The 13779-nt window shown below is 53.6% G+C and overlaps 1 protein-coding gene across 1 annotated transcript; it reads left to right on the plus strand.

Annotated features, from left to right (window-relative positions):
* Nucleotides 1–433: 433 nt before the first annotated feature.
* On the plus strand, nucleotides 434–2578 carry LRRN2 (leucine rich repeat neuronal 2). The gene has a single exon (XM_075055184.1). It carries the CDS (start codon nucleotides 434–436, stop codon nucleotides 2576–2578), a length of 2145 nt encoding a protein of 714 aa, XP_074911285.1.
* The last annotated feature ends 11201 nt before the right edge of the window (nucleotides 2579–13779 follow it).

Genomic DNA, 13779 nt, shown 5'->3' on the forward strand with positions numbered 1-13779 from the left:
GTGGGGACAGTTAATGCTATGAGTATAAAACAGATTAAATGGACATGTTGGTCTGTCTTGAGGCTGGGCAGGGTGCTGGGGGTCCCATGCACGGGGCTTTGTCTCTCCAGCCTGTTTATTCTCTCTGATACTTGTTCACCACGTGCATGAGGTCTGCTCTAACACAACTTGTTGTCTGGCCTTTTTCAGGAATGACCTTGAGGAGGAAGCTGAAAGATGCAGCCGGGTGCAAAAATGAATCACTTGGGGAGGAAGAAAAGGCGAAGCTCTGACTGAAGGCACCAGCCCTGGTCGTGGGTGTTATGTGCTCTTCGTGGGGGGGGCCAGGCAGGGCAGCCGGCAGCAGGGGCTGATCGGTGCCAGGGGCTCGCATGGAGCATCTTCTCCCACGGATGCTGTCCCCATCCGGCTGTCACCCCATGCCCTGCTCTGGATGCGCCCTGTGAACCATTCCTGCCTGGGAAGAAGCTGGTCCCACCAGCCGAAAATGAGACGCTTCCAAACCAGCTCGCTTCTGCTCTGCGTGGTGGCTGCCACCGCCATCCCCATCGTGCCCTGGAAGGTCAGATGCCCACCGCAGTGTGTCTGCCAGATCAGGCCGTGGTACACCCCCCGCTCGGTGTACCGGGAGGCTGCCACGGTGGACTGCAATGACTTGTTCATCTCCGCCGTGCCTGAAGACCTGCCGGAGGGGACCCAGACCCTGCTCTTGCAAAGCAACAATATCGCCAGGCTCGAGCAGAGCGAGCTGGACTATCTTAGAAACCTCTCAGAGCTGGACCTGTCGCAGAACAGCTTCTCTGATGTCTGGGACTTTGGCCTGAAGAGCATGCCCCAACTGCTCAGCCTGCACTTGGAGGAGAACCAGCTTTCTGAGCTGCCCGATGGCAGCTTCCCCGGGCTGGGCAACCTGCAGGAGCTCTACCTGAACCACAACCAGCTCCGCAGAATCGCTCCCCGCGCCTTCTCCGGCCTCGGCAGCCTCCTGCGCCTCCACCTCAACTCCAACCTGCTGAGGACGGTCGACAGCCGCTGGTTCCAGATGCTCCCCAGCCTGGAGATCCTCATGATCGGAGGCAACAGGGTGGATGCGATCTTGGATATGAATTTCAGGCCCCTGTCGAACCTGCGGAGTTTGGTTTTGGCTGGGATGAACCTGAGGGAGATCTCGGACTATGCACTGGAAGGGCTGCGGAGCCTGGAGAGCCTCTCTTTCTATGACAACAAGCTCGTGAATGTCCCCAAGCGGGCGCTGCAGCAAGTTCCTGGCCTCAAGTTCCTGGATCTGAACAAAAACCCATTGCAGAGGGTCAAGCAAAGCGACTTCACAAACATGCTGCACCTCAAAGAGCTGGGGCTCAACAACATGGAGGAGCTGGTGTCCATAGACCAGTTTGCCTTGATCAACCTCCCCGAGCTGACCAAGCTAGACGTGACCAACAACCCCAAGCTGTCCTTTATCCACCCCAACGCGTTCCACCACCTTCCCCAACTGGAAACCCTCATGCTCAACAACAATGCCCTAAGTGCCTTGCATAAGCAGACGGTCGAGTCCCTGCCCAACCTGCAGGAGATCAGCATCCACAGCAACCCCATCCGCTGCGACTGCGTCATCCGCTGGGTCAACAGCACGGAAAACCACATCCGCTTCATCGAACCCCAGTCCACGCTGTGCGCCGAGCCCCCCGACCTCAAGAAGAGGCACATTCGGGATGTCCCCTTCCGGGAGATGACGGACCGGTGCCTGCCCCTCATCTCCGCCAAGAGCTTCCCTTCCCGCTTAGATGTGGCGGACGGTGACAACGTCTCCTTGCATTGCCGAGCTCTGGCAGAGCCAGACCCGGAGATCTACTGGGTCACCCCTTCGGGGGTGAAGCTGATCCCCTACGTGGAAGACGGGCGGTACAAGGTGCACCCCGAAGGGACGCTGGAGATTCATGGGGTCTCGGCTCGGGAGGCCGGGCTGTACACCTGCGTGGCGCACAACCTCCTCGGGGCAGACACCAAGAGCATCAGCATGACGGTCAACCACTCCTTCCCGCTCAGCGAGGACAGCCTGGAGCTGGTGGTGGCGGATGTCCAGGCCTACCACATCCTGGTTGCCTGGAAGCCGCATCTCAACACCGTCTCCTCCAACCTCACCTGGTCCAGCTTCTTGCTTAGCTCCAACTTGGACACGACCAACGTGGCCCGGATCCCCATGGGGACCCACACGTACAACATCACCCGGCTCCACCAGGACACGGAGTACTGGGCTTGCCTCCACGTGGCCTTTGTAGACTTCCAGGCCAAGGTGGCTTGTGTCAACGCCAGGACTAAAGAGGCCACCCGCCGCTACTGGCTCCTGGAGGGCAGGCAGAGCATCCTGACGGTGCTGGTCCTCTGTCTCCTGCTCCTTGCCGCCAGCCTCGTAGCTCGCTACGGTGTCGGGGCAGAGCCCAGGAGGGCCGGGGAGCTGCTCCGGGGTGGCACGGCTTTGCGCGTGGTCTATCCCCCCCTTGCCCAGCCCTGGGCTCGGGGGCAGCGTGGGGGGCAGCTCCTGGCCGTGGAGGTGCAAGCAGCCCCACTGGACTGCTGAAGGCTGATGAACTGGTGGGGCTGACTGTGGGGTGGGGTGGTTTGGGGTGGGGAGGGAGAAACTATTTTTTACCAAAAAAGTAACTAAACTACGAAACTGAACAAAAAAACACAAACAAACCAACAAACAAAAAAGGAATTTAATGGACTTGACCAAGAGTCAAAGCAGTGTGGCAGAAGGAGAGGAGCAGAGCTGGCCACGGGGCTTGCAGAGCTTCTTTGTGGTCCTGGCAGGGTCTGGATCCATGCGTAGGGTCTGGATTTGTGCATGGCACCCGAAAGTACCCGCTGGGCAGCCGGGAGGGCTCAGAGGGGCCCGAGCCCAAGGGGGACGATGCCCCGAGTGGTCGAAGAGCCATACAGATGATCAGCAGATCACCCCTTCCCCGTATCCCCCTGGCACCATGAGACACCCCAGCGGTGTCAGCTCCTTTGCTGGACAGTCCCTGTTTTGGAAATACAAAAAAAGGCCTTTCCCTTTGGGATACATGTTCTTTCTTTGTTTCTTTTTTGAGGGTTTTTTTTTTTGAGCACTCAGATAATCAGCCACAAACCCACCCCCAGCACCTTCCCGCTGCCCTGTCGTTTGCTTGCTGCTGTTGGCCAGAGGGAAGCAGAGGGGAAAGGAGGGGACTTTGGGCAAAAGAAACAGAAATTACAATGGTGACACATCTCTTAATTGGCATCCCTGCGGGGCTGGCTGACTTCTGCCAGAGTTGATTGGATCCTGTATCCCGCAAGAATAATCTCAAGGCTATTTTGTAAACTTTTGTGGATAATGTTAAAAAAAGAAAGAAAGAGGAAAAATGGGAAGAAAAGGGGGGGAGGAAGTTCTTGCTTTTTTGGTTTTGTATAAAAAAAAGAAAAGAAAAAAAAAGGAAATCCTTTGTATACTGGTGTGCAGCTGGAGGGCTTCATGGTAGGACCCCTTGCTTCAGATGCAGGAGGGGCTGGGGGGGCTCTGCAGGACAGTCCCCGTGTGACAGCAGCCCCTGCACCCACCCTGTGCATCGCTGTGCATGTGATGGGGGGGAACGAAAACCTGCTTTCCTGGCCTGTTGCCACTTCTTTCTCTGATAAGCAATTAAAATTGCAAATGAAAGGGAGCAGTGGGCAGCACCAGTCCCCCCCTGGGTCGTGTCAAACCAAGGGACACAGCAAACCCAAATCAGTGAAGCTTGAAGGAGCCCTTCTCCTCCGGCTCGACGGCCGGCGGTGGTCCTCTCCTTGGTTAATAGGACAAGCCATCCCTTTGCTTGAGCCTAAACCTAATCCCTGCTTGTTAGAGGTAAAGACTTTGGGGGGGGTTAACTGCAACCCTAAATAAAACGTGCCTTTACCAATACACACATGGCCCCAAGAGACCCCGGTGCAGCCCGTGGTGTGGGCATGGATGCATCCAGAACCTGGCTGGCACCTCGCTTGGGCATCCTTCCATGGGAAAGACCAAAAAAATCCATCCCAGCCTGACCTGGGGGGGTGATGGGGTGCAGGTACCCCGTCTCTGTGCAGACGTGGTGCCCCCTCGGGCAAAGCCGGTTGTGCCAGCGCAATTGCTGCTTGCACGGGGCTTTGAAGGGACCAGAAAACCTTGACACAGTAAAAAGCTGTTTGAACTTCTCATTCATCTTCCAGCCAAGGCGAGATGGTTCCCCGCTGGATAAGCTCTGCGCTCAGCCAGGCACACGAAACGGCTTCTGCGCCTTTGCCGGGTAATTATTTCGGAGCGTAATGGCTCTCCCCGGTCCCCGTTCAGCACACCATCACCGCTCACCAAAGCACTTCAGCATGTGTTCAGGACCCAGCGAGATCTCCGGAGGCCCTAAGCACAAGCTGAAAGTTAAGTGCAGGCTTAAATACTTTCCTGAATTAGAGTCATGATCTGCTTTGAATATTCAGCTGCGGAGCCCCAGCCCCGCCGGCTCTGCTCAGGTGTGCAACCATCAGTGTTTGCAGACTCAGGGCCTAAAACAGCCTTTCTCCTCTGCCTTTTGTACAGTGGGGAAACTTAAATGCAAAATATATTCCCTGTGGTTCAGCTAAATTGGTGCTGGAACATGTAGAAATAGTTGTTGAGAAATTTCCCCGGTGTAAATGTGTCCCTGATTTAATCCTGCTCATCCCAGGCAGCCGGGCAGCGCCTGCATCTCCCATCCCCTCTGCCATCCCACTCCCTGCAAAAAACATCATCAGTTCTCAAACAAAGCAAGGACTGAGCCCCTTAAAGGCTGTAATTTTGTAGGTGTAGAGAAAAAGCCTCTTTGATCACGGTTATCGTGGCTGCTGCTGCCACGCTGGGATGGGAGGTGAAGGTTCAGCCGCTGCCTGAATTGTCTGCTCTCATCTAAAAGCGATGCCTGCAAACCAGAGATTAAAATGGAAGATACATGCAATTAATTTGATTTCCTTTGAAATCGGAGCGACCCGAGGAGCTCTATGCTGTGCATTCAGAGAGAGGCACCAGCCACTGCAGGACTCATTTCCCAGTGGGTCCCCCGCACCGAGTGTCCCCGGGTGGGTGCTCCAGCCCAGGCTCCCGCAGGAGAGGGGTGGCCAAATCACCCCCCCAATGCCCCAAAACAGCAGCTTTGCTGTGAACCCCTCCTATCCCCTCCCTTCCTCGGAGGCCATCAGCCGAGAGCACCGTAGGTGCCTCATACACTATTTATTGTTGTTGTTATTTATTATTAAAGCACCAACCAGTTTTTCCTGGGCACCATGCTGGAGGAAATGCTCCATAAACCGTTCCCTGTCCCCCGTGCCCAAGCCTGGATGAGGCACATGGAGCAGCTGCGGGCAGAGCCTCACCAGCACCGTCCCCTGTCACCCAAGGTCCCATCTACTTGGAGACCCTTCCTCCTACAGAGACCGCAACCGAGTGCATCCAAGGCAGGCGACTGAATTAAAGCCAGCCCTTGCTGGAGGAGGCAGGGGAGAGCCAAGCGTCTCACACCAGCCCCGCAGCATCGTTCACCCTCCGCAACTTGCATTTTCCAGCACGGTTTGCTGGGGGAGCAGCGCCGGCTGCCGCCCTCCTTGCAGCACCGAGCCCCTCGCACAGGGGAGCGATGCTCAGGCTCCTCATCAGGAGGTATCTGGTCAAAAAGGAACCTCACCGGGTGAATTATAGAGGCTGCAAATTTTTACAGGGCTTATGATTGGGACTTACAGCCCATCCTCTGCCTGGAGGCTGGATTCTGCACCTGGTGAGGCTTTGCTACTGCTCACAAGTGTTATTTTGGGGTGCCAGGCAGGGGAAAGGGGACTTTTTAGGCACAGTAAAATCTAATTGCATCTTAAGTTCCCTTCAAGGGGGAGCAGCCCCCTGGGCGCCGAGGCTGGCTCACTCTGCAGGGTTTCGTCTCCCAGCCCAGAGAGCAAGGATGTGGCAGGAACCAGAGATGCTTCGGAAAGGGGGAAAGGAGTGTCTGGCCCAGGATGCTCTTGACTAGAGGGCTCTTTAATCTGCCCCCCAAAGGCATGGGAAGAGCCAAGGCAAGTCAAATGAGAAACAAGATGTTGGGGTTTTTTAAACAGCAGAAGTAATTTGCCACTGAAACAGCTTTAGCAGTAGTGGGGGACAGCAGTCTCCATTTCCGAGCACCACGCGGGGATGCAGCTCTCAAAGAGATGCTCTAGTGAAGAGGCTCCCAAATTTCTCAAGCCCAAAAGACTGCCACCAACACCTGACATCCCTCCTGGCTGCTGCCAGCCCAGCCCAGGGGTGCCAGGGGGCCCAACGAGGCAGGGGAGGCGAGCAGGGGTGCCCTCCATCACGTCCCAGCCCCCCCCCTCCATCCATCTGGGAAGTCAGAGGCTTGTTTGGGAAATGCTTCTCCTCCAGCCTGTCCCATCAGGTCTCACCCCTGGGCAATGGTTTCTCTCCCATAAACCACTCTTCCTTAGCTGTTCGTCAGGTTTAATGTCTCCTTTTTTTTTTTTTATTGTTTTATTACCTTCACTTTGAGGATAGCAGTAAAAGTCCTCATTTCTGCTTCTTCTGCCCTCTACCCCTCCTCCTGTTTCTCAGTGCAAACAGCATCATGGATTTCATATGCAACTGAGCTTCTCTCAACAAAGCCAACCGAGAACATTGCGTGCCAGGCTCTATTTTAAGCACCTAATAAAACTGATTTTTGGAGTGGCTCCATCATTGTGTCCTTCTTTCGCAGAGCCCTTACCCCTGCCGAGGGCCCTGCAGTGGAGATGCCCCGTTCTCAGCGCCTATCACTGGGTGACAGGGCTACCTGCCTGCCTGCCTGTCTCCCTGCACCAAAGGCTTTCAGGCTCTGGGAGGAGTGTGACAGGCACGTATTTATTAGTTCGTTAGAGAATCAAAGCAGGCCTCTCCTTCTCTCTCCAGCACTTCCTCAAAAATGATTTAAATTAAAACACCCGACCTCCCTGGGAAATGTCAGCGGTGTTATCCATATGCATGATGCCATTATGATGAAGCAGGTGCAGCTTTCAAAACCTTTAGGAAAATCTACCTGTCAATCTACACGGCAAGCAGCTCTCCTTCAAAATGCTTCATCACTTCTCCCCCTCCTGCCTTTACCACTGATCCACAAGTGGGGAAACTGAGGCAGGGACTTATGCTTAGTGACTTATGGTCCTGGGTCCCTTTTCTCCTTCCAAACACGTGCTGGGGTCAGGAGACAAGTGCTTCTTTGCCCTTTCCATCCAGAAGTCACCAAAGAAAGGAAGAAGAAGCAAAGGCAGGAGTCACAGAGGAGAAATGATTGCAGCTCATTTATCTCCCATTGCCTTTTCCAGCCTTTCAGAGCTGAAGTAGCTCCTGCTCCCTACTAGGGCAGCCCAGCCAGCCCGAGTAAATGGATTCAGCTGTGTTCAAGTGGGCAATTGAGGCTAAAATCAGGCTGATGGAAAGCAGTGCGGCAGGAGAGGTGGCACAGGGTCACTTTGGAGCTGTCTGAGGCTAGAAAAGTGCTGACCTCGCCAAAGGTTCATTTGCAATTAGCTACTCTGCTTGCTTTCACAGCCCTGGCTGCCTGCCTGCAGCTCTCGCCTTCCCTCTCCACCAGGCAGCATCATGGGAATCCCAGTTCCCTTCCCAGCATTGGCTTCTCTCGTGATGGCCAAGCCATCTGCAGGGGATGCTGCCATGGACGAGGCTGCAGCTTGAATTTGTGCCACAGTGCAGGGGGTCTCTGGAGGAGCGAGCACTTGGGGATGCCCAACAGCATCACAGGAGGCATCAGTGGTACCAAGGGACCATGGATGCTGTGGATCCTGGTGAGAGACAGGTAATTGTTGCTGGCCACCGGGTCTGGTTGTGCTGCCTGTGCCAGACAGGCTTAAGTAATTAATTAAGAAACTGGTGTGCGTCCAGGTGGCACTTTGGGGTGTTTGGGGTCTGACCCCACAGCAAACAAGGGTGTAGGAGGTTGTGGCCACCCCAGGGCAAGCAGCAGCAAGGGGCAGAGCACCCTGCTCCCATCCAGGACTCTGCTCCCTGTGGGATGTGCAGGGCACCCCTGGTACCCTCACTGCTCCTGAGTCATCCTGGAACTGTATTTAATGAGGTGGGAGAAGGGGAAGAACTGATTTTGGATTTGCATGTAGCTAAATAGGAAGAGAGCTGGGAAAGGCAGGCAGGGCTTGTGCTGATGGGGAATGAATATTAATAGGGAATAACAAGCCAGAGCCCAGCTCGGTGGCAGCAGGAACAGGCAGCAAGTGCAGAAACCAGCAGAGCTGTCGCAGGCCAAGCAGGGTCCTTCTCAAAGCGTTTGTGGTGGTGGGCTCTCCCCAGGGCTGGATGAGGCCCTGAGGAATATCGGGGTTTGGCAGGGGCTCAGCTGTGTCAGCAAGATATGGGGAGACATGGGGGGGGGGGGGGGGGCAAAAGCTCCCACCTCTGCAATGAGAGCCAGTGAGAACAGTTAAAAGCAACAGCAAAAATAACCCAATATAAAGGGGAGGTCTGCACCGTCACCTGTGTATCGGGGTCCTGCAGAAAACTTCTGGAAAGCTGGTGATTTCTAGTGTGAATATCAAACAGTTTTGATTTTTGCCAATCATCTCTAAATCTTGAGCAGCGTGTTGTAAATCTTTAATTACAAGAAAATTGCAACCTTAACAGTGAACACACAAACTGTGTTGATAAATATTTAAAATTGCCACAGCAACAGATCTGAGGGGATTAAGAAAAGATATATTGGAATGACAGTTATTAAACACTAGATCCCAGTAAATGTTACTGAGCGGATAAATAATGCAGGTCCCTGACAGCCGCTCGGCTGCTGACATGGGGGGAAAAAAAAACAGCTACTGTGGCAGGGGAAGCTGGTGATGCCAAGCCCTGGGCTCTTCCCAAAAAGCCCAGGGTGGTGGGGGAAAAAGCAGGGGGAAAAAGCATTTCCTCTCCTGCTTGGAAATAAAAAGCAGCGTGCATTGCAGCGGTGCCCAGCAGCTGAGGAAGGGCCAGGAGCTGATGGCATCTCTTGACCCCTCAGCTCAACAGCTCGCCTGGAAATCCTGCTGTTTTCTTGGTCTCTGCCAAACAGTTGTGTGACCGTGGCGGTGCTGAGCACGGTGCGTGAGTGGGGCTGCACGTCCTCCGGCTCCTTCCCCTGCATCACCGCATCCCTCCGGCATCCCTGCTGCCAAAGCCGCCTGGGTTGGGCTTCGTTCGCCTGCTGTGCCACCAAGCTCCTGCCTGCCACTTAGTTCCTACTGCTTTGCCCCGTCTGCTTCCCTCACCTTTTTCTGTAAGTTTTGAGGTCACCGACTAAATTTCCACTATTAAATTTGCAGCTAGCATTAAAGATTTATTAGTTCACTAAAGGTAACTAGCAAAAAGTTCATTATTCCTAATAGCCTGGGCTTCACTCACATGGAGGGAAGATGCTTGAAGTGTGAATTACCCCAGCAACCTTCCCAATAAAATATTGATCTAAAAAGTTGGTTCATTATAAATATTGCAGCAGAGTCATGAGAAAGTCCCCCGTTTTGCAGTAAGCTGCCACATCCTAACGTGACCTGAGGATGGGTACCGGCTCTGCAGACCACTGTCCTCTGTCGTCTCTCAAACAGACCAGAGCTGCGGTGGGAGCAGTGCCTGCCCCAGCCCTGCCCAGTGCAGCCCAGTATCCCTGTGTCCCTGCCACAGGACTCTCCCCAGCCACCCCTCACCATGCCATCCAGCATCCTGGGGGAAACCAGAGCCCAGAGACCCCTCCAGAGACACATATTCACCCATCCTGCTCCTCACACCCTGCTGCTTTCGGGCTCAGCCTTGCATAGATGAAGCCAAGCGCTGCAGGGCGAGCGCATGCATGCCGGTGTGTTTTAGATCTCATTTATGGTGTGCTCTGCTGAACTATGATAACGAAGCACTTAAAAATCTAACGAGGGGGGCTGGTTTGTTGGCCTTGCAGAAGTGCTGATGCCCACCTAGTAAATCTTTAATTGGAAGTGGAAGGGAACTGGGAGGCTCACCAGTAGAGAAAACAGTAAATATTTAATTTGGGCACAGTGATTACACAAACAAGGTTAAGGGAAAGGGGGGAGAAGACAGATAAAAGTGGCACCTATAGAACATTAAATCCAGATAAAGTCACCAAGGAGATAAATAAAACATCTGCTTCCAGCAAAAGCAGGAATAAACTGCTTCCTTCCTCCAGGCAGCTGAGTACCACTTCTGGGGAGCACTGGGAGAGTAGCTGGAGCAGGCACCAGCTTTCTGCCCTGGCATCTGCGGACTGCCTAGGGCTGTACTCAGACACTTGCAAAACAGGAGAGCGAGGGGGGGGGGGAAGGGGGGGGGGGGACCCAAACCTGAGAGTTTGCAGCTGGGGCTTCAGCTGAGCACCGTCGGGGGGGGAAAGCCCCTTGCAGAGCCTGGTGAAGCTTAGCGGGGCTGGGGGCAGAAGTGGGTGAGCAAGGCTGTGCTCGTCCCTCCAACAAGGACAGTGGGCACCTGGTGGTACCCCCCACCACGTGTCCCAGCAGCTCCCCACACTTCCCAGCTTCCCAGAGAAAGCCCAACTTTGGGATAAAACTCAAAGCACCTACCCAAGCACTTGGGGAGCAAGCAGGACTTGAAAGCACTTGCAGAATCGGGGCTGAGGAGGATACCCAAACGTTTCCACCATTAAGCCCACTTCAGGTCACCCAGTATCAGCAAGCCCCAGCTCCTGCCACAGAGCGCAGCAGCGCAGGGTTAACAGTAAGGGACCCAGAGCCTGCTCTGCACATACAGTGAACAGCCCATGCTCGCTTTTCTCTTCTGTAGCCCAGCTGATTGATGGCAAAATCTTTGTGGACTTGTGTTTTCAGCCAGAGCAATGTATTCTCTGTGCATTCTGTTGTTTTGGTTTGGTTTGGGGTTTTTTTTAATAGTTTAAAGGCCTGACTGCAACATGTTGTATTTCTAGGTATGAGCAGAAAACACAGTTTTGCAAGCAAGGGTCAGAGGTATGGGTGCTCTCTCATGATGAAGTAAGCATTGCTTTATACCAAAGGAGAATAACACCCAGAGTTTGAAGGGCTGTGTCAGCATGGGTTACAATCCTCTCTGCTAATGGCAATAATAGGAGTATCATAGCAAGTGAACTGGCTTGCTCAGGCGTTCTTCTTTGTGGTATTGATTTTAAGGAGAACATGGTTTCCAAAGCAAAATAACAATAGCTAGCATTTGTAAAGCTGTTCCCACGCTCAAAGCAATATGCAAACATTTACATGCCATTTAAAGCATCCCACTAAATCACTCTGGTAAATAATCCTTCCTGATTTACCGCTGGCTAAATGAGGACACTGAGGTACAGAGATGTCTCTGGTGCTGTGCAGGGAAAGTGCAAGTCCTCAGTGGGCATCAGGGCTCTTCTCTGAGGTAGAGCACTGCGGTCTCATTAAACGGAGCTACAAAGGCAAAGCGCAGAGAGCCTGGTCTGGCTTTCCAGAAACAAAAGGTACGTGCCCCCCATCCTTTGTGCAGGAGACAGCTTGGCCCCCACAGCGCTTCCCTCTGCTTCCCCAGACCCTGGGGTCACACGCTGGTTCCTTTTAATCCCCGTTCAGACCCGCTGCTGGGACTGTGATGCCAGTTTCCAATTGTGTAGCCATTTCAATCTTCAAATTAACGAGGCTTTCGCTGCTAAAAGAAAAAGCTGCGTTTTTTCTTAAAACCACCCTGTTTTTTGCTCACTGGCAGCTCACACCTGCAGTGCTGAGCCTGCTTTGCTGGCAAGGTTTCGCACCGCCTCCCTCCTCACCCCAGTAAGCTTCAGCTGGAGATCCCCAACAGACCTTCGGAGGTCTCCCAGCCTGTGCTGGTGGCTGGGACAGCACCAGCGTGGCTCACACCAGAAAGACTGGCGTTTCAGAGAGCTTTTATTTTTCCCCAATGTCAGCATTTGGGTCACCAACAATTCTGGGGAAGGTGTTTGGATGAAGCAAGACTGTTTATTTTCAGTGGGCTGGATTCTGCAGTCTGTTACCCCATGGCAGAGGAGGAAGAAGTGCCACTGGCTCGCAGCAACAGATTGCAGAGCACAGGTTTTAGAGGGTGCTCCTGCACAGACCTGCAACTGCTTAAGGGAGTTTGGGAGTGCCACAAATGCTGCCCCAATATAATCACTTTTCTAAAAAAGATGAGAGAAAAAAGAGGCACGGTGAGGCGGAGGGACTTCAGAGGGCAGAAGCTGAGCAGGGTTAGAATACCAAGCTCTGGCTGCTTGACAGGCTACAGCAAAAAAGGATCCTTTATTTTGTAAGATACAGAATAGTACTTCTTCCTCAGAGAAACACATCGTGGTTGCACCTGTGAGGAACATGAAATGCTCTCGTTTCCTGTATGAGATGAACAGCCATCTCCTTTCAGCATGCACCTGGCCAGCTTCCCCTCTTAAGTCAAATTCAGAGGTGAGCAACTCCACCTTGCTCCAATACCTTTTCTGTTAAAGCTGGGAAGATTCATTTTGCCTGCTGCTGGCAGAGAGCTGCTGTTCACCCAGGGTGGGCAGAGTGAGGGTGGGGGATCTCAGCACAACACAGCCCCTGGCAAACAGGACAGATGCAGATGCTCTACTTTATGCAGCTCCTGTGCTTTAGAGCACGTTGGGACAGGTTGGTTTTGTTGGCAGGGTGCGAGAAAAGGTTACACAGACAAGAGGACTGTGCGGGCAGAGCCAGAAACTTCCCTGCAGGCTTAAGATTGGCAGAGGTTACCAGCAAGTCTAATTGCTGCTCTTATAGCTGCTGCAGGACAGAATGGAAACGGCTGCTGGGTGCAACCCAGCTGTCTGCCAATGGGTGATCCTGGACACCAGCCCTACCTAAAGCTGCTCGTAGAAACACAGGCAGGGAACAGGGAACAAGCAGGGGCAGCTGGGCAGGAGCATAAATACAACCAACTCTGCCCTCTGCCAGCAAGTATCCTCGTGTCAGCGATGGGGGAACCAGCTCTGGTTCTCCTGTTCTGATGCCACAGGTGGAGTTTTATTGTTTTCCTACAAAGCAATCAAGATGCTCTTCATTACGAAGCAGCATCTCATCCTTGGCAAGCAACTAGTGATAAATCACTGCTGGGCATATGTGGGGCTAGTTTACAGCACAAAAGAGCAGAGCGTGCTCAGCCGTCTTCCTCCTGATTACATGCAGCCCGCTGGTCTCCACCAGCACCGTAAACCAAGAGGCAAATAAGGAAAGCCAAACCCCAGCCATGGGACTCGCATCCCTCAGCTCTAACTATTTATGCCAGCTGTAAATGTTGGGTCTGTATAGCCTGGAGGCAAGGAGATGAGAGCTGCAAGGAAACTGCCAGCATCCCTGCTCCGTGCCATGCACAGCCGGCGGGTGCCCTCTAGTGAGCCGCCTGCCCGGGGAGCTCCGCACGCTGGGGTGCAGGGGCTGCATGCTGCCTTTGCCAGGACTGCTTCCATCCCAAATGCAAAACAAACAGCATTAAAAACAGCTGGAGAAGGGCTAAGTAACCTCCTGGCACTACCACAAGCAAATGATGTGGTGGTTGTACCTCCTGGGAACCTGGAGTGGCTACAGCTGTTGGTGGCAATGGAACTGGGGAACCAGCTTAAAAACAACACAGCAAGTACTTTTTCAAGCTGGCTCAGGAGATGAAGCCTAAGCTGTTCCCCTGCTGCCATTCCTGCTGGCTTTTGCAAATGCATACATTCATGCTACAGCCTCCCCTCCCAACTGCCAGGCAGACCCATCCTG

This window comes from Buteo buteo, chromosome 23 (assembly GCF_964188355.1).
Source record: "Buteo buteo chromosome 23, bButBut1.hap1.1, whole genome shotgun sequence".
In the NCBI taxonomy this organism is placed as follows: Eukaryota; Metazoa; Chordata; class Aves; order Accipitriformes; family Accipitridae; genus Buteo; species Buteo buteo.